The following is a 21,116-nucleotide window of genomic DNA, read 5'->3' as shown; positions in this document are numbered from 1 at the left end:
TGCCTGTGGTTAGTTCCTAATTTATTAACCTCTAAGCTTAAGGTGGAGGTGCCAAAACAATGGAAACTAAAACGCCATAGAAAGAGCAATGAGTCTAGAGTTAGCTTCTTTAATTCCTTTTTCTGAGCATCGTGTTTTGTCCTTTCCAACTATAGGAGCGGAGCACTTTATGAGATTTAACTGGTGCTGTCTTCTAAGCATGAAGATGGATTTATTTCTGGAACAACTCGAGCAGGGTGGGGGTTGTAATATTTTTATCCTTTTTCATCATCTATAAAATAAAGGTAAAATCAATAATTTATCGTGATTTTTAACACCTGAAATATTGTCATGCTTTTTAACAAGTTAAAATTTAATAAATTAAGATCTTGAATTGAGCATCTGCCCAAACGGCTGAGGAAAGGATTCTGCTCCTATCCACATCGACCCCCTAAATTCTGACGGGTCTGATCACTTTGATTTCTCTTCTGTGGAAGTGAAAGTATAATTCCGTCTTGGCGTACTCAGTCGTGAAGCCTACAAATCTCTCACTGTAATTAACAACTGGTGCCCAGAAAATGCGTGTGTATTAATTCGATTAGGTTAACTCCTGTGTTACACAGACCTAGAAATGTGCATGACCCAAATACAATAGACTTTTTTCTTGCTCCCGTAACAGACTAGCTGGGGAGAAAGTTGGCAGGGTGGCCCTCCACATAGTTACTCTAGAGGCCCTGCCATTTACAACATGTGACTTCTAAGCTTGCCCTGGGGGATCATCTCCATTCCAGTGGGTGGGAAGGGAAAAAGACATGGAGAAGGGATGCACACAGAAGCTTGGTGTGGGCCAGGCCTGGGAGGCGCTGCATATCACTTTCTTTCAGATCCCATCGTCTAAAACCCAGAATTATGACCATATCTAACTTGCAAGGGGTCTGGAAAACAATAGTGTCTTGATAGGAAGCCCCTTCTGAGTGACAGTTCTCTACTCTGAAAGGGGAGAAAGCGTTCTTAGTGATTGGCTGTCTGCTGAGTACACGATTAGGCAGTGCATCTTCCAGGGAGCTTGCTGAGGGATCCCATTACTTAATATCCAACGTACCATGCAGTCATGAAAGGGTTTCTCAATGTTAAGATATTGTTAAGAAAGTCATGAGAATGTCTTCCCTGACAAATGGGAGATGATCCCTGAGAAGAGATGGGGAATGGAAAAGAGACTTGTGCAACTCCCTTGGCATAGAAGTGATTCCCTCATTTCTAACAACCTGACAGACTGTCCCTAAGAAGAGAAGAGGGTCGTGTGGCTTAGAGACAGCTTACCCAGGACCTAACCTCTGTTACTAGTCTTGACCTGACTCTGCCGAGTTAAGTGAGCTTTCCTTCCAATTTCTCATCAGTATTTATAATTTAGTAGTGAAAACTTTCCTGTACTTTTCCTCTGAGAGTTTTCTGATTAATCATGCTGCTGGTAGGCTCTTACACACATCGTCATCTACTTTGACTCACAGGAATTTCTGTCTGGAGAGAGGGTAGAAAGGAAACTGCCGCTAGGCTGTAGCTTCTTAGTAGATGTATTTCTGATCTTATCTCAGGATGTGGTTTCTTTTCAGTCCTCTTGGAAGTCTGGAGAAAAGGGTAAGGAGATACTCAGCAACGTCCAATGTTTGGAACAAGTCTCAAGGACCAGGAATATGTTTATCGTGTCTTCTTTTAATGTTTTGCATGGTCATGGGGATGTTATGGATTCTTGCTGTGGTTCAATTTTCCCACATGGAAAGCATAGAATTTCTCTGCATTCTTTATACTATTGGCTACATGGTACTTCCTAGAAAATTCCAAGTCTGAAGTTTACTTATGGGTCATAAGGGAAGAAATGTGTGTGTACATATATGTTCATTCATATTTAGTATATATTTTAGTGTTTTTTTGTTTTTTTCTTTTTGAGGAAGATTAGCCCTGAGCTAACAACTGCCGCCAATCCTCCTCTTTTTGCCGAGGAAGACTGGCCCTGGGCTAACATCCATATCCATCTTCCTCTATTTTATACGTGGGATGCCTACCACAGCATGGCTTGCCACACGGTGCCATGTCCGCACCCAGGATCTGAACCAGAGAACCCCAGGCCGCCGAAGCGGAATATGTGAACTTAACCGCTGTGTCCCTGGGCCAGCCCCATATTTAGTATATATTTTGTAAGTTAGCAAATTAAGCCAGTGTTTATACCCAATTTTAAACAAGCTTTCATCATTACGCATTCACCGGACAGAGAAAAGAAGTGTTTAGCTTTATGAATAGCAAACATAAATACAAGTAATGAATTTACAAGGCATATCAAGCATCATTATGATGTGTCACCAAAGCCATGTAGCTACACACAAAGCTGGCTAATCTCAATCTTCAACAAAAAAATGTACAAGAACTAAAATGATTTTTTTCCTTTTTTTTTTTGAGGAAGATTAGCCCTGAGCTAACATGTGCTGCCAATCCTCCTCTTTTTGCTGAGGAAGACTGGCCCTGAGCTAACATCTGTGCCAATCTTCCTTTACTTTTTTATACGTGGGATGCCCACCACAGCATGGCTTGTCAAGCAGTGCCATGTCGGCACCCGGGATGTGAGCCGGCGAACCCCGGGCTGCCGAAGTGAAACGTGTGAACTTAACCGCTGCACCACTGGGCCGGCCCCCCAAAATGATTTTTTAGAAAAACACAACTACTCTGACAAACAAGTAGGTAAGCCCTAAATGAGCTTGCCTAACAGGGAATTGCTATTTCACCTTCTAAATCACGACTGATATTAGCTAATGGCAATCACCATTTAGACCTAAACCAATACATAATGTATGTCACAACTAAAAATGAAATAAGAACTGATAGTCACAACAGGACTGAACAATTAACAAAAATTCATTTTCTCCTTGTTTACATTGCCAAAACAAATATGAGTTTAATAACCTCTATCTTAAGATCTTTCATGCCAAAAAGTCAGTTATTCAAGTTTTTAATTTTCATAAATATATTTTTATTTCATAAAGAACTAATTTCATTAAGGAGCCAGAGCTAACCAATACCAGGCTATGCAGATTAGGTGGGATCTAAGATTTGACTTTTTTTAAAGTTGAGAAAACTTAGGCACGATTCACAAATTCACTAATTATTCTTCCCTGCTTATAATAATGGGTGTGACATATACTTTGTGTGTGTGTGTGTGTGTGTGAGGAAGATTGGCCCTGAGCTAACATCTGTTGCCAATCTTCCTCTTTTTGCTTGAGGAAGATTGTCGCTGAGCTAACATCTGTGCCCACCTTCCTCTATTTTATGTGGGATGCACCACAGCGGGACTCGACAAGTGGTGCGAGGTCTGTGCCTGGAATCTGAACCTGCGAACCCCGGGCCACCCAAGTGGAGCCCGCTAACTTAACCCCTACACCACCGGGCCAGCCCCTAACTGTATATACTTTTGTATGTCCCATGTGGCATCAGCTAAACCAGGCGGAAATTCTCCTGCTTTAAACACATTTTTGCAACTGTTGGCTCCAGTCAAGTAAGACTATGAAGAAAAAGCGATTAATTTGGCAACCCTCAGAGAAGATTCTAGACCAAGCAACGAGACTCTAGTAGCATTGTCTTGTTTATTAACGTCATTGAAACATTTTGCTGATAAAACTTTTGTCTGTGACTATTCTAGCAACAAAATTTTACTCAAAATATTTCACTGTGAAGTGGCGCTGCAACTTGAATGTAGTCTTTATTAATGAGTTAAAGCAAATCTTACTCTTCAAAGGGCAGATTCAGTGACCAAAAAGTGATTCAAAAAAAGCTTCCCCCTCCCCATGCCAATCCTGAGACCACTTGGATCAAGCCGAGTTCTGGGCCCTGGGCCTAGACTGAAGGAGGAGGGAACGAACATAACTCCTTCCTAACTAACTGGAACAGGCTAGTAGGACACTCCAAACTCAGATGACAGAGAAACCACGTGAAGAGGTGACTTTACTGGGCAGCTATAGGAGGGTGCAGGCGGGATGAATCCGACAGAGCATGTTCATCGTCATGACCACAATGCTATTCCTAAGGTGTCCTAATTGGGTGAGCTACAAAATCGGTCCCCGTTTCCCTCCTTCCCATCTCACCTGCCGGCCTTCCTGCAGCAGCCTTGGGAGAGATCCTGAGCTTTTCATATTCTACTGATGTATTTTTGCATTACTCTTTTGATGAATAAAATATAACATGCTTCTCTCTCTTAGTCCCCTAAAGAGTGTGAGTGTATCAGTCTGGGAGAGTAGATTTGGGCGGTTAAAATACAAGTCGTTTCTCCCTGGGATTCTCTGTCTTTTGCTGTGGGTTGATGATCGAGTCTCGCTTTCTACTTAATTAGAACAACAAGTTCTTTTATTCCTTCTGAGAAGCTGGAGCATGAGACTAGAGAACTTTGGGGAAAGGTTGGCCAAGCTGAGACAGGAAGAACAGCGTCTCTAGAAGCTCTAGCTCTGGGTTTCAGGCACTTCAGTAAGAGACTTTCCTCCCCTGTTCCTATGTACATTCAAGGAAATGAAAGCAAGAAGGCCCCAGAGGCTGCCTGGGGTAGAAAGGGTGGCAAATGAGGTACCAGCTAGCAGCACAGACCCCCCAGAGGGCCATTCCTTGAGGAGAGAGTCATTGACACAAAGGATTCCCTTCTTGCCTGTTCTTACTCATATCAGCTACTTTCAGAAAAATGGGAGGGCCATTTTTTATTGTTAGGCAGGAAACGAGGCTCCAGACCCCTCTTGATATGCTCATTCCAGCCCATGACTTTCTCACCAACTCTGAGCCATGCCAGCCTTGGGTTGGCCTTTGTAGGAGGGAGCAGGACCCCAGAGGGGAAGTCAGGGCCCAGAGGTCATCCTATTGGCACCTGGCTTACTCCTTCCAACTCTGAATCATCTTTCTGATGTTGGCCTTAGCTGGTTAACAGCCACAATGTCCTGCCCTAGACTAAGAGAGGGGCTCTGACCTCTCCCCAGCAAATGAAGAATGAGGCAGGGTGGGGATTGGACAATTTTACCCCAAAGGGGATACTCTTTTCCTTGTATTTAAAGAAAGCTATTTTAACATGATTCCTGTGATCCACCCAGATAAGATCTGCCCCATTGCATTCCTGGAAATCTACTTCTTCTATGGCCCTGTTCTTTTCCTTAGCTCATCTGCATCTCCCCAATTATGTGCCTTTTGGCCCCCGTGTGCATAGAACAAGCCCACTTTCCTCTCATAGGTTGCGGACTAAATGGGGCTTGACCACGGAGTCCAGCAGAGTAGCAGAGTGGATGAAAGGGATAAAAGATATCTGGTCTTTCTCAGAGATGCTCATGTGGATCCTCATAAGAAATTCTTTCCATAAACTCCATATCCTTGAAACTGCTGTGTTCCTCCAGGGAATCCAGCTCCCTCTTTTCCTTTGTTTCATTTGCTGACTGTTTTGCCTAGACAAAGGTTCTGCCTTTCTCTCTCCAGCACCAGAGTCATCCTGAGCACTTTCTGGGGCTTTCTTAGCTTTCCACAAAGCAATCCTTTCTTGGATTCAGAGGGTCCTTTTCTGGGGTTTCCTCCAAGCTGCTGAGATCTCTTAGTTTCTAAGGAAACCTAGCTATGGCCTTCCTCATGATCAAATCCTCCCTCAGGACTGGCATACACAATGCCATATATAGGGAGCACCTGGGATAGACATAATTTAAGAGAAAGTTGCCAGGTAAAGATTGAAAAGCACGTTACTTGGCCAGTATCATGGGGAACCAGAGGAGCAGAGATTGTGTAGTGTGATGACCTAAGGGTCAGGGAAACAATATCCTTTTACAAGGCTCTACACTTGCTGTGTGACCTTGGACCAGCCTTTTAATCCAGCGAACTTCTGCTCCCTTATCTTTTAAAGGAGAATGTTGGATCAACTAATCTCTATGGTTATTTTAATTCATGATTCCATGATCCTTAGCCAAATACTGAGACCCAAGAATAGGATCTTCCTTCCTCCTCTGGAGTTGATTTCCATAACCCAAGAGGAACAATACCCTCCTGGATGCTACTCTACCATGTTCTTCTGTTGAATCCAGTTCCTTTTCTTGGAGGCTATTGAAGGAGGTTGCAGATGTGAAATGTGTGGTGAAGAACGTTGACCCTGGTGTCAGATCTCACCTAACCTCTCCTGGGCCGTAGCTGGAAGTACTAGATTTTGATAAAATTATCCTGCTGCTCAGGGACCATTCCTCCAGGACAACCAGGAACCCAAGAAAGAGAAACTGGATGAGAGACACAGCGTACAAGAGAATAATTTCCTTTCAGCTCTCCAAGCAGGACATGAATGAGGGCTGAACAACTGGAACAGGGTCTGTCAAAACTATTTGTGGGGGCAGCAGAGAAAGGGAAATTAGAGAAAAGAGGAGTAAAAAAGTTTAATGGCTCTTGATGCCCCTCATGACCTGTGTTCTGTGAACCCATTCCCCTGCCAGGCAGATTTCCTCAGGCGATGACTGTGGTTGCTGAGCTCTGAGGAGATATGACCAACCCCAGAAACAAGGGCAAGGCATTGCTTCTCAAGGAGGAATTGACCCCAAGCACCACCCGTGTTGCAGCTAGAGGGGGTAAGAACCATTGCTTCCCATCAGGGCAACAAATTGTTTTCTCCTAGGTCGTCCTGGACTTACGTTAGGACAGAGACATTTCCCAACCAAATGGGCAATAAATAATTCCAATTAGCAAAGATCTCTAGGGTTGAGTAAATTCCTAGCATGTTTTATTTAAGAAATGACTGCATTATTAGGATTTGGCCTTACATACGAGATTCTTCTCAGATGCAGGAATGTGGCTAAGTATGGCCTCGAAGGGCTTCCATGGTGATCTGAAGTTCCCTTGGAAATGCCTTGGCTGGCAGGGAACCCTACACTCTGCCATCAGTCACAGCCGAAAGAAGTAACTGTACAGACGCCACCAGAAAATGAGGCTGGACTGGCTCTGTGTCATGTTAGGCCCAGAGCATCAGGAAAATGGTCTTCTGAAACTAAGGAAATGGATTCAGATTCCTCTGAGAAAACTTCCTCTTGCCAGACTTGCATCCCAGGTTTCACAAAGTCTCACTCCTGACTTCTGCTCCCTCATCTTTCAAAGGAGAATGTTGCTGCTGCTGCTGCTGCTGCTGCTGTGTGTGAGTGAGAGGGTAGATGGGTGGGGGTGTTGGGGAATTGGAGGTGGCTGGGCCTTCTTTACTGGGTGTGGCCCTCTTGCACGGACCCCTGCTGAGGCTGGCTACGGTAATCTATCAAAAGGAAAGTAATCCCACAGGAATGCATCAAGACTACAAACATAAAGAATCCCGGACACTGATTTCATCCAAGTTCTATGAGGAGTGAACAACAACAACAAAAAACAAACCGACGAAAAAAAAAACAAAGAAAGAAAAATAGCCCTTCGTGGTAAAGGGCATGCTGGGAAGGCGAGAGCCAGAGCCGCCTCCCCAGAGCATGCTGGGAGGATGGGCACCAGAGCCGCTCTCTAGAGCATGCTGGGAGACAGACACCAGCACATCTCCAAGGACTGCACTTCCCCCAACTCCCACCCTTATTCCCTCACCCACCCCCAACCCGGAGACTAGAGGAAAGTTTGTCCAAAGATGACTGCGGAATAGGGTATGCGTTGGTTCTCTGCAGGTCCCCCACACTGTGGGGGCTTGAGTCAGCAAGTGGGGAGAACAGTCAAGATGAGGAGATGGAGAAACAGAGAGGCAGGAGAGAAACAGGGGGACTGACAGAGACTGGAGGGGCCAGTGTGTTGGCGGAGGACGAGGGGAGAGTGGAGAAGAGGCTGTGTGGCTGCTAGCCTGAGGCATTGATGTACAGCTGGCTCTTGAGAATGTAGTCGATGACCGGCTGGGACAGATAATCCACGACATGGCCGTCTCCATGCTGCAGGGCCAGCCTGGATGAGAAGAGACCGTAATCAGATGGACATCCTTCCGGGAAGCAAGGCAAGACTGGCCTGCCCACCCTCTTTCACGGAAGGGGTTTACCCAACGCTCCTTTACCAGAATTGCTTAGGCCAAGTAAATGGTAGCCCTATTAGGAAAAGCCCTCTTGCCCCCACAATTCTCCCCTCTCCTGGTGACTCCATTTCATCCTGGCTCTGCCACTTCCTAACTGAGGGGCCTTGGGCAAGTTGTTTAAGTCTATCCGTTCTTCAGTATTCTCTGTAAAGTGAGAGTAATATTTGGGCCTATCTCATTCAGTTCTTAAAAGGATTGAGTCATTATGCAAAGTACTTCAAATAGCCCAAGCACACTAGGCATTTAAATGTAAGTGTTAGCTATTCTTATTTCACCCCTTTGTGTTTCTCTGCACCATGGTCTTGTGAAAATGAATCTCATTGGGATTCTTATAATTGACCACTTCCTTTCCTTCCTGTTGGAGCCCTGATAGAGAAGAAGGTGTGCTTCTCTGAGGCCCTTCTCACAAGCCCTGGGGGCAGTGGAGGAAGGCACTGACAGGTACGAAAGAGCTCCAGTGAGACCCTTTGCTTTCTGCAGTTCTGCTCCAGCCTTGGTCTGACTGCTTCCCATTCTTTACTCACTTTCTCTACTTCTTTCTCACTTCTCTACTTTCTTTCTTCCACATTCTCTACTTGGTCTTGGGAATGTCTGACCCCAAGGAGCTAGTTGTGCAAATCCATATACTCTTTCATGTGTCTAGATTCTGAAAGGCATCTGAGCCCTGCCCCATGAAATCTCACCTATGAGGCTGGCTCACTGCCTTTTCAATGCATCCACTGTCCTGACCTGGCAAACAAGCCAGGTCCTCAAGTGCCTCCCCGCACAGTTTTCAGGGAGGCTTCTTAAAAAGTGGTCTACATGCCAAGCCCAGCTTCATCAGAATCACCCAGAAAGCAGATCCCTAGGCCCAACCCCCAGAAATTCTGATTCAGTGAACTGAGTGGGACACAGGAGTTTGTGCTGTTGTGTAAGCGTTCATGGTAATTCTGTTGTGCAGCCGTATTTGGAACCACAACCTCCTCTCTACCCTCACTGGCCATTGTCACTGGGGTTCTGCTCTCACCTCGTAGCTGATGTTACTCTGTCAAGGGTCTACATGATTGCCTTCCAGGGAAGAAGTCCGGTGGACCTTTAAAAGTCCTGGGCTCATTTGAGTTCTCTGAAACATGTGACACAGATGACAATGCTCTCCATCTTTGTACCCTCTCCTGCCTTGGTTCCGCGGCCACCACTGCTGGTGGTTTCTGCCTGTTTCTTAGCCTTCTTTAAAAGGCTAACATGTTCTAAAGGTTCCCCATAGCCTTCTTCTTGACTCTCCCTGTGAGCTCAGCCACATTCCTAAGTTTAATTTACACTTACACACGCATGGCTTTCAGTTTTATTACCCTTCCAGGCCTCTATATTCCATACATCTCACCATTGCACAGGACGTTTCCATGTGGGGTTTGTGGTGGAGACTGTTAACTGGCCCCCAGCATCCATTCTTTCCTTCTTCTGTTTAGTAATAGAGACTCCCGAGTTCTAACTGGGCACATGACACCAAGCTATAAGGTCTATTTTCCAGCCTCCCTTGAAGTATGGCCACATGACTGAGGCTGAGTCGGTGGGATGCAAGGGGAAGTGATATGTGCTACTTTGGGCCACTTTCTTAAAGATGACCGCTTTGCCATGGGCTTCACCTTGCCCTTTCCCAATGGTTGAGAGCAGTCATTGCTGCAGTCGTGGATCCAGAGATGGAGGTTTCATTTTGAAAAGGCCAGAGTCAATCTCTTCTGACTTCAGTAAGAGGGAAATAAACATTTCTCTTATTTAAAACTCTGATTGGGGATCTTTTTGTTATGGCAGCTTAGCCTATACGTTTACTAAAGCAGTATTCCATGAGCACCTCAAACCAAAGAGCCCAAAACTGAAAACACCTTCTTTCCCCAAACCAGCTAGCTAATGGCCTGTCTCCTTTTGTAAAAGGAAATGACTGGGGACAGATAAGTGAGGTCCAAGTAGAAGGCTGAATACCAGGCAGCAGGTGTTGGCCAATCTAAACGTCAGCTTGACTGAGGAAAATTGTATGGAAATATGTAAGCAGGTCCAACCAAGGTCTCTCTGGCCATTTGTCAAACGTACCTGCTCTTGGTTGAGCTGACGACAGACATCGGGTGGTTGATGTCATCCTTTACCACCATGATGTTGTTCTGGGGGTAGAGCAGAGAGAGCAGGTTGGCAGCCCCTCACACTAAACTCGTTTTGCGCCCTCACTCTTCCAGCCCTCCAGGCCCCTCAGAAAACGTGCCGCATCCCAGAGCTACACCAGCAGGGAGATGGAGGACTCACTTTGTATTTGCGGAGTATCGAGGAGTGATTCATGATTCGGTCTGTGTCGGCTGCATCCCGAGGCACCACGACGATCCCAAAGTCCCCAACAATCACCTCCATCTGAAGAAACGGGGGGAGAGAGAGAGAGCACCTTTTGGTGAGACTGTGACTCCAAACCCCTACCAAGCAACTACTTAACAGGGTGGAGCCACCTTCCATGCGGAACCCCAAGCTTTAGTCCCAAACTTGCCCTCTCAGCCCTGTCAGTCAGTTCTTTCAAGTACCAACCCATAGCAGTGTTAGTGGAATGACTGGAAACTTCGCCTGGCACACAGAAGACACTTATAAATACCTCGAGAATGAATGAATAAATGTGCCCCTGCATGACTGGGCAAGATCCCTCCAATCCTAAGCCTTCTGTTGAGTTCACAACGCTGAAGAATAACACGAACGATGCATAGTCCTTATCTGGCAGACACCCTCGTGAGCAACACAGACCCTGTTGCCCAGCAAGCAGATCCCAGCCCCCAGCTGGACTACTGGGAGGGGCTGGAATGCTGCCTGGGCTCAGCCACGTCAAAGCTGCTGCGAGACTCCAGGGCAGGGAAGGACTGTGAAGGCATCAGTGTGCGCACAGGCAGTGAAAGGAGCAAGGTTATTAAGGGGGCGCCTGAGAGGTCTGCCTCTGAGAGAATCTTGCTGCTATGATGAGAAATGAAACCTTTTTGTTTAAAAATAACATATTTTTTTTCCTGATTGTAGACACAATACAAGCTTGGGAAACTCAGAAGGAAAAAAAAATCAATCACAATCACACAATCCAGATAATTGCTGTTAACATAGTGTATTTCTGTGCAGTGTTTTTCTCTCTACGAATGTGTATATATCCGCAATTGGATTAAACTGCAAAATTAATCATTTTACCTGCATGTTTTTCATTTAGCGTTATATTGTGGGCATTTTCTCACATCATTAAAAATTATTTAAAAATATTAAGTTTTAACAATCTGTATATTTCGTTGTCTGACTGTACTATGATATGCTATGATATGTTAAACCAATCTTGTATCATAGAAAGTGTACAGTTACTTCTGATTTTTGTCACTTATACATAACACTTTGTTGAAGCTCTTTATCCATGAATCTTTTACCATGTCTGATTATTTCCTTAGGATAGGAAGCAAAATAATTGGTTAGAAGGGTATAAACTGGACAAATTTCAGGCTCTTGAGACACAGCACCAAGTTGCTTTCTGGAAACTCATGCCAATTTTTGTTTTCAAAGAGCCTGAAAGTTATGGCATTTAATAGACTTGGATCTAGCCTGGGCATATTACTGTTTAGATCTTGCCAATTAAGCATCCCAGAGGGAGGGAGAAGAGGGGCAGAGCCAGGTGGCGTCTAAGCTGTGCAGCTCATTAAGCAAGCTTGCTCTGGTGGCAAGGGACCCAGGTTTCTCCTCATAATTCTCCAAACAAGTGCCACAAAAACAGGCATTATGGAGCACTGTAGCCGCTTCTTTTCTATCAGATTTCCGTACCAGCAGAGTTTGACTTCCAAGTCTGACTCATTGATTATACGTGTGTGTGTGCGTGTGTGCACATGCACGCCCTTGGGTATTTCCATTCACCTTTACCCTACTTTTCCCATTGCTTACAACTGGAGCTAGAGTTGCACCTGGAACTCTGATGTTGCTGAAATAAAAAGTTGGTTGAAGGTGCCCTAGGAGGGAACTTGTGGAGAGAAGTTAAGGCTAGGTATGAAATATCAGAGCCCCCACTGGGTCATGCCGTTCGGAAAATACAGAGCATTACACAACATGCTGCATCCATCCGTGGTGTTCAGATCAGGTAAACTGGCACCAAGTGTTTGTCCTGTAAACCAGGAATGTTCGGGAGAGGCGGGGCAGGGAGCGGGAGGGAGATCCAGTTCCTCCGCCACAGCTGTTAGAACACTGCTCTGGGAGTCACTACTCAGAAGGTAACCTAAGGCGCCGGTTCTCAAACGTGGCTGCAGATTAGAATCACCAGAGGAGCCTTTAAAACTCTCAAAGCCCAACTTACACCCAAGATCAATTAAATCAGAATCTCTGGGAATGGGACCCAGGCACGATCAATAGTGTTTAAAATTCTCCAGGTGATTCCAATATGCAACCAAGCTTGAGAACCAGAGGTCTAAGTGTTGAATTAAAACTCCAGGGCATTTGGTAGGCTAGAGAAGGAGCTAGGAAAGAGAAGAGAGGGGAGGGGTGGGGAAGGGAGAGAAAGGGAGGAGTTTCCATCCAAGCTGGTATACACAGAGATTCCTCAACGGCCTGGTTATGTAGATGTTTCAGGGTATCTGGTGTACATTGCATAATGTAGGGTCTGCCTTCAATTTGATTCTGAACCTTGATGGATGTTTCATATATGATGCGGGAAATAACGGTGTTATTTAAAGTGAGCGTTCTAGTTTAAAGCACGAAAATGATGGCTCAGAGTGGCAGTCAGGCCTCATGGGGGAATCGCCCTATGGGTGACATTAGTGCAGCTGCTGCTTTCCACTTAGGAACTAATGATCTGAGCACCCAATCAATAACAGTGCCAGGTGGCTCAGTGGGTGACAAGCAGATGGAGACCTTGCTACTTGAGATGTTTTCCTTTTCCAGAAACAGGTGACAGACTTGCCCCCTGGGGATCACAGATGGGCAAGAGAGACAGAGTCTATGAGACAAGACAGCTTTACCACATCCGAGCAGCATCTCTGGAGGGGTTTGGACCAGACACTGCAGACTTTTTCTGCTTCTTTGGCCAGACCCTAGGGCATAGGCCTGATTTTTATGCTGGAGGGTGTTTACGAGGGTGTGTGTTTGGGGTGGGAGGGATGCACTCAGTCCCATAGGTACCCATCTCCCTCCAGGGGCTTAGCTGTCCTTCCCACTCCCACCCCTACATCCTGTCTTCACCCAGCCCCCAGGACAACACCCTCTCCTGATTGTCCTCCTGTGTCACCAGGAGTGGTTCTTTCTCATCTCCATGACCTTGAACCATTGGAGTCCCCCAGCCTCAGTCCTTGGACCTCCTTTTCTTTTCTATCTATACTCACACCTTTAATGATTTCATTCAATTTCAAAACTTTAAAGACACATTGAAGGCTCCCAAATGAGTACCTCCAGCATAGACTTCTCAAACTTCAGACTCATATATCCAGCGGCCTTTTCAACATGCCCACTTGGATGGGACATCTCAAACCTAAAATGTCCATGAGCCCCTGAACCCTCTGACACCAATCAATCAATCAATCAATCAACTCCCCCCTCGCCCAAAAAAATGCTTTTCCTATAGTCTTTTTCGTTTTAGTAAATGGGACCTCTCTTGCAATTGCTCAGTCCACAGCTTTGGCATCTTCCCTGATTCTTCTCTTTCTCTCAGATCCCACAGTCAATTTAGAAGCTAACCCAGTTGACTCTGTCTTCAAAATAAATCCAAGAATCTGCTAATTTTTCCCCATTTTCATCACTTCTATCCTGGTCCAAGCCTCCTTTGGTAGGTTAAATAATGGCCCCGGAAGATATCTAGGTCCTAACCCCCGGAACGTGTGAACATAACATTATGTGGGAAAAGAGACTTTGCAGATGTGATTAAACCGAAGATCCTGAAATCATCCGGAATAATCTAGGTGGACCCTAATACAACCACAAGTGTCCTTACGAGAGGGAGAGTTAACCGAAGAGAGAAGACGACATGCAGACAGAGCAGAGAGAGATTTGAAGATGCCATCCTGTTGGCCTTAAAGATGGAAGAAGGGGCCATGAGCCAAGGAACGAAACAAATGCAGCTCTAGAAACCGGAAAAGGCAAGGAAACAGATTCTCGCTTAGAGCCTCTGGAAGGAACGTGGCCTTGCCAAGAACAGTTTTGGCCCAGTGAAACCTGCTTTGGACTTTTGGCTTCCAGAAGCGTAAGAGAATAAATTCGTGTGGTTTCCAGCCACTGAGTTTGCAACAACAGAAAACTAATTCACCTCCATCACCTCTCACTTGGATTGCTCTGGTCTCCCTGTTTTTCTCTTACCTTTTTCAGTCAATTCCCCACAGCCAGATCGTTAATGTAAAAATATAAGTCAAGTTATGTCCTCCTTGGCTCAAAAGCCTTCAATTAAGTATCACTTCTCAGTGAGATCTTCTCTGGCCATGCTATTTCGACCTGCATCCCCGTGCGCATAGACCCCACACCCCCACACCCTCACAGTCCCTACCTGCTTCTGGGCTTCCCATTCCTCCTTAGCACTTATCTCTATCTAACACCTTGTATATTTTCTTTGTGTAAGCTTATTTTTGCCTCTTCCTCTCCTATAAAGGTCAATTCCATGAGGGCAAGGATTTCTGTGTGTTTTGTTTATTGCCGTGTGTCTAAGCAAAAAGGAGCTGGCACATCATAGATGCTCAGTAGGTGCTGTTGGATAAGTGATTCCTGCGGTCTTCTCTGGGCAGTTATCATCAAGGCATTAACTAGTACACTCTCCCTGTCTCAGGACGTGGAGGGAAGCCCATCGTACCTACCGGGAGCTCTGAGAGACCCAAGGAAGTACGAAAGATAGACTTTCAGGTCTCTATGACAGGCAAGGGTGATCTTACTTTTGGAAACTCACGTTCCCAAACTTGATCTGATTGGTTGGCAGAATCACCTGGAGGAGCTTTAAAAACAACAACAACAAAAACAGCAGACCCCCAGACTTCACCCCAGGGATTTGATACAACATGTTCTATGACGGGCTGGAGCCTCTCTCTTTGCAAAGCTCCCTAATCCTTCTGATGTGCACCCACCTGTGGGAAATTGTTGCTTTAAATCACATAGGCAGTTGCCTAAGCTGCTAATGTTCTGGCTTGGTTTGGGATGAGGTCAAAATGAGAGAGCTGTGGGACGAGCACTTTTGGGGATTCCAGTAAAAATGAGGACATCCACCCTGTGCCCTGGGGAGTGCGGGTAGTTAGGGCAGACATCTGACCCCGGGAAATAGAGGGTTACTCAGCCTCTCCCTGCCTATGGAGCCTACAGGAGTGTGCCCAGGCACCTGGAACAAAGCTCTTATTCCAGCATGAGGGGTCCAACCGCTCGTGTCTTCATGAAGAGTTCTCTGTAGGTCTTGCCTTGGAGGTAGGGAGGTGAGTGCGTGAGTGGTCAATGCAGCAGAGCTGTCCTGATTGACAAGTCCCTCTCCGGGTGGTGCCCAACATGACCTCACACTGCCACACCGCAGTCAGCAGGATTGGGGTACAATCTTCTCTCCCCCACAGCACACAGTGGCCCTCTGGCTGGCGTCGTGTCTCAGAGGTGGGGGTCTGGGACATTCATCCTGCTTCAATTTCCTGCTCACAGGCACAGCTTTGATCATATCTTTTCATCTTCTGGTCAAAGGCTCCCCAGGGGAGGCCAGGGTGGGGATGGGGAGAGGAAGTGGGAGGTGGCAGACACTGCTTCCCCAAACGTGGGGAATCTGAGGGAAGGATATGAGACATGTCGAGGCAGGAAGCAACTTGGCCTTGGGAGAGAGAACACTCGTGACGATCCAGGCGGCAAATCCCTTGGAAGGAATGTGAATTATCATTACTCCTCCAGGAGGCTGAATTTCAAGACCTGCCCTGCTGGATTTCAGGGATGCTTTGGGTGGGAGATGCTCTGTGCTCTTAGCCAGGCACTTTCCTGGGCACCAGGGACAGAGGGGTGAGCAAGACAGATATGGCTTCACTCTTGGATCAAACACTATCTAGTGGGAGAAATTAAACAATGGTTAACTATCTTATTTCAAATGGATGGCTATGAAGGACAAGGGCAGGTTACTATTAAGGGACCAATATCTTGTAGTGGTTAATGTCTTATGGGTAACTGGCAAAAGTTTGGGCCATATCTCAGGGTGGAGGCAAATAATCTTATGGGCTGAACTCCTCCAACCAAGCTGTTCCCAGGTACCCTTTTACATTCAAAAACTTTCATTGAGTGTATATGGCAATCTAGGCACTTTCCAGGTGTTTCCTAAAAAGACAGGCAAGTTTAATGTGCTCACAGAGCTCCCCTTCTAGTAGGGTGAGATCATAAACAAATAAATATATACAAGAAAACACCAGGTGGAGCTAAGTACAATATTGAATATAAAACAAAATGACTTTTGAGATGAAACCTAAAGGACAAGGGGCCAGACATAGGGATACCTGGGGAAGAGTATTCCCAATGAGGCCACAACTAGTGCAAAGGCCCTGAGGTGTGAAAAACTGCTGAAATAAAGAAACCAGGTGGAACTGCAGCACAGAGGGGTGCGAGAAGTAGACAAGGACCAGATCATGATAAAGATGGGGTTCCATTCCAATTGCAAAAAGAACGCAGCAGAGTGTTTTAAATAGAGGGCATGACTTCCATTAGGAACAGGATCCAACTGATGTTCACTTATCCAGGCAACCTAACTGGTAAGAGCCTCTGAAGGATCATTCTGAGATCAGAGTTCAGAATCCTGCCCGTCTCCCACCAACAATGCTTTTTTCTCAAGGTACAGTACATGAGTTACTTGGCCCACTTGTGTTTCTTTTCCAGATGAGGATATTCAGGGATGAACATGGAGGGGAAGAAACATTTATTTAGGTACCTGCTATGCACCAGGCACAGTACTAGCAGCTTTATTTATTAGTACATTTAATCCTTGCAAAACTATCTTCTGAGACATGTGCCTCAGTTCCCATTTCATAGATGGGGAAACCCAGATTCAGCGAGATTTAGTAACTAGTCCAAGTTGCACAGCTAGTAAGTGCATTTGAACCCACTCTGGTCTGCTTTAAAGGTTCTTTCCTTCACATCACATCTCTTTTAGATTCATTTTTAAGATTCATGTTTTAATGACTTGAAAATTTTTGGTTTGAAAATATATTCTATCTTATTTTTTCTCCTATCATGAGGCCTATCATAGGCTAAGGCCTCAGTTCATTGCTCTATATCGCCCCCTGGAGTATATAATTTTGTATACTACTTCTGAGTGGATTAAAAAAGATGAAAGGAGGGAGCGTCCAGCAGAAGACACATGGTCCGTTGGTGAGGAGCTTCTAAAACGTGCTCTACCCGTTTTACTAAAGACTCTTCTACCCCGGTTCTGGCCCCTGCTCCTCTCTGGAGGGAAGGCCGGGCAGAGGCTAGTGTGGTCAGAAGTGAGAAGGTGGGAATGCATTTCCAGGATGCTCTCAGTGCAAATAAATGAAGGATCCTTCAGAGGGGTTTCCCAGAGGAAGTCATCCCCACCCCCATTTCAAATCTGACTGGGGGTGTGGGAAGGCAGAGGATTCCAGACTCAAGGCAAAAGCCTGAAAACCAAGCCAACAGTGCCTTTCACACGAGAACCAAAATCTCCCATAGGCGAGCCTCCTTCCCCGGAGCCTGTAAATTCGGCATCAGGCTTATCAGTGCGGGGGCCTAATCCCAGGGTGGAAGTGTCCATTGGGCTTCTTGGCTGGGGCTGGACTGTCTGATAAAAACCATCTGAGCCTGAAAAGCCAAATGTTTGTCTTTGCTCCATTTGTCCTGGAGCCCTGGGATTTCTTCTGGAGAGCAGAGTGCCCCAGGCTCTTCCTCTGTTTATTTTCTTTGGTTGTTTTCCCATAGCTGGTGGATGTAGGAAGCAGTTAGCCCATGGATGGTTGGCTGGAAAAATGTGGGATACAGCCAATTAGAGCCAGCCTGTGGAATGTTGGGCTTTGAGAAGAGCAAAGAGAAAGAAAAAGAAAAAAAGAAAAACCAATTTCCTCATTGGCCCATGTCTGGTGCCTAATGCTCCACCTTTACATTTTCATGCCTTTGGGTTAAATATTGACCCTTGCTCATTTAAAATGCAAATACCATTTGAGAGCAGCTAATTCATTTAATCATTAAACTTAATGATTTTGCCTGCTTGCTCAAAAATCAAAATCTTCCCACATAAAGACCAAGATAAACCTTCTATTTCATCCTGCCAGAACCACCTCCCCAGAAGTGCTTGTTCCCACCCCTGGGTCTTTTAGAGCCTCCTCTTTGCCCCAAAAGCCCTTCTCTTTCCACCACCTAACCCAATCCTGCCCATCATTCAAAGTCCAGCTCATGAGCCGCCTCCTCCCTCGTGGCCTGCTGTGAATTACACACAGCATTCTTCTCCCTCATCTGTCTTATCTGGGTTAGGGATCTGAAGCCTTGTACAAAGTCCAGCTCTGCTATTCAACAGCTACGTGATCTTGGACAAGTCACAATCCACGTGACCCCTGGTTTCCATACCTGTGTTTGGGAACAGAGATTCACCTCACAGGACTGTTCCAGGGGTTAACCGAGATAATCCATGAGAACAATTTGAAGTGTTTATTGTCTGTCTTCCCTACTAGAAAATAAAGTGTACACGGTGGGGAACTTCACCCATTTCGTTTTCTTTCTTCCTCCCTGGAACAGGGTCTGGCACGTGATAGGTAATCAATATTTTTAAATCAATGAATGAATAACAGCCAACATTTATTGAGTGCTTACTGGGTTCAGAAAGCCTTCTAAACTTTTTACATGTTTTGTCTTTAATATAAACAACTAGTATGATAAAAAGTAAGATATTTTTAGACGGCAAGTGCCTCAAGGGCTAATTACATGCTTATGTTCCTGCTGGGCACTCAGTAAGTATTAGTCGAAAGACGAATTGAAGGAAAGAACAGTTGAATCAGAATTGATTTGCCAGACTGCCTTCCATTATAATATGATGGTCAAAGCAGCTGACAGTATACGACCTTAGTCAAGGGGTCTTGTTGGGGGGAGGGGAGTGAGTATAAAAGTTTCCTGCTTCACAAATCTGTCCATGGCTGACTCTTTAGCCTTTGACCTTGATTTCCCACACATTTTAGATCTTGGTCCAAGCCTGGATATTGCATTGGTGCTGGTGTCAGGATGCAGCACAACAAAGATCAGGTCTCCTGGGGGAGACTAGTTCCCTAATAAAAAATCCAGGAATGGGATGGACCAGTGGGGCTGGGTCCTGATCTCAAAGGGCCGATCCGGGAACCCGGATCTTGTCCTTAGGAATCAAGGATGAAAATGCCAACTGGCAGGCCACACAAACAGCTCTTTTGTATTCCCTGGAGAGAAATGATGAATATGTACGGAATTTTCTCTCCATGGAATGTAAGGGGGAAGGGGTGTGTCACTGGTCAGAGGAGGTCAGAATTCACTGTGGGCTAATGGATCTTTGTGCCTAATAGGAAATGCCCAAGGGATGAGATTGGGTCAGGGTGGGGTTGTCCCCTTAGTTGTGTAACTAGATTTCTGGATGGAGAGCATTGGTTCAGGAATCCAAAGCGAAAGAAAGCAAGACTGACTAAGCGGAGAGTTTGTGGCTGTGCCAGAAAAGGCCTTGGCAGTCCTGCTGTAGCGCAGGCTGTCTCAGCTGCTTCCCAGCCTGGGTGGGACCGACGCTGCTCCACAGCCCCCTTTGAGCTTTCTCTACAGAGGGGTGGAGAGGCTCCTATTTCTCCCCAGACCTGTTTGATCTAGTAGCTTCTCTCCTGCCCTGTTTCTGAGGATTCTGGAGAAGATGTGGGAGGCTAGAATGCAGAGTTACGGTGCCCTGACTCCCCACCTCCTGTGCCCAGTCATGGGCAGACTCAGGGCTTTGAGCTCACGGTCACTGAACAGAGGTCTGTGGCCAACAAGTATCACTTGGGACGCCAAGTAATAAAGAGATGTGTTCTGACAACGGGTTGAATGAATGCATGAAACCTGGGGTAGAAGCAGGTCTCACATACCTCATCCCTGGTAATGTCATAGTTGGGAAACGAAATCTCTAGAACGGGCTGCTTCTAGGCAAACCCTAGATGGTAGAATTTTCTAGTAGAATAAGCAGGGATGACCCTGTATCCAGTTTTGAAAGAAAGACCTTCCTTTTCTAGTCCCTGAGACACAACTTTCCCTAAATAAGGACAGTGGAATAATTCATTGAGTTCTTAACTAGTTTCCTTCTCCTTATATCCCCTTTTGCCCAGCTCCGATTTCTAGCAGAGAACAAGACCCTTTCGGAGATGAATTTCCATGGTAGAAAACAGAACATTTTGAAGTCAATGGCTTTAAACTCACTGAAGAGATTTCACTAGATGTCCCTAGGAGAGGAGAGAAAATAGGGGAGATACCTTCAGAATAAAAAGAAGAGGTTCCGCTGTCCCCTCCGCACACATACTAGAAAGAAGCTAGACATCTGTGGCCCCTGCCCCCTCCTGCGTCCCAGACAGCATCCCGGGGGCAAAGCCTCAGAAGAAAAGGGGGCCTGGTGATCAGAGGTGAGTGGGGCCCAGCGCTGGGCTTCCAGACTCAGCCAGGAGTTCTGTGTCCCAGGTGGGTGTGGAGCAGAGTGCCACCAACCTCAAGGGACCATGAGGACCATGAGGGATGTCTATGGGGACCCTGGTGAACTGATTTTCATGTTCAGGGCATACAAGAGCCTCTCAGTTTCTGCTAGCCAGTAATGACTGAGACTAACTTCCCATCATCCATATAGGATAGAGATTTGGAGAAGAATTTTAATTTGATTTAAATAAATGAAATGTGATATTTCTGGCACACCTCTGTTTTGGGCTGCGATTCACACTCATTCTATAAGGAAACAGCTCCTTGATTTTTTGGTGCCTCTACCTCAGACGCCATGATTCTAAGGACCCCACAGATTGACTGTGGGTTGAATCAGGGGACTAAGTAGTAGGCTGGCAGAGTGCGAAGGGAGAGCTTTAGGCTCTAGAAAGCCCTCTGGAGCCAGAGGGTTGGCTTCACCCAAGTCCCCTGCTGCCTGTGCTGTGGACTGGAATTCTCACCACCC

At 46.0% G+C, this 21,116-nt stretch overlaps 1 protein-coding gene across 1 annotated transcript in view; it reads right to left on the bottom strand.

Moving 5' to 3' along the window:
- Positions 1-3,590: 3,590 nt before the first annotated feature.
- The window catches only part of NMNAT2 (nicotinamide nucleotide adenylyltransferase 2), a 134,341-nt gene continuing 116,815 nt past the window's right edge, over positions 3,591-21,116 (bottom strand). The window contains exons 9-11 of the mRNA XM_014850288.3: positions 10,313-10,414; positions 10,106-10,173; positions 3,591-7,917 (exon numbers count right to left, since the gene is read on the bottom strand). Of these exons, the coding sequence (XP_014705774.1) occupies positions 7,815-7,917; positions 10,106-10,173; positions 10,313-10,414 (273 nt within the window). The 3' untranslated portion in view covers positions 3,591-7,814. The remainder of the gene's footprint in view (positions 7,918-10,105; positions 10,174-10,312; positions 10,415-21,116) is intronic.

The sequence above is a fragment of the Equus asinus genome, chromosome 25 (assembly GCF_041296235.1).
Source record: "Equus asinus isolate D_3611 breed Donkey chromosome 25, EquAss-T2T_v2, whole genome shotgun sequence".
Classification (NCBI taxonomy): Eukaryota; Metazoa; Chordata; class Mammalia; order Perissodactyla; family Equidae; genus Equus; species Equus asinus.
The sequence above is the reverse complement of the archived record's forward strand: the minus strand, read 5'-3'. Positions and strand labels throughout refer to the sequence as shown.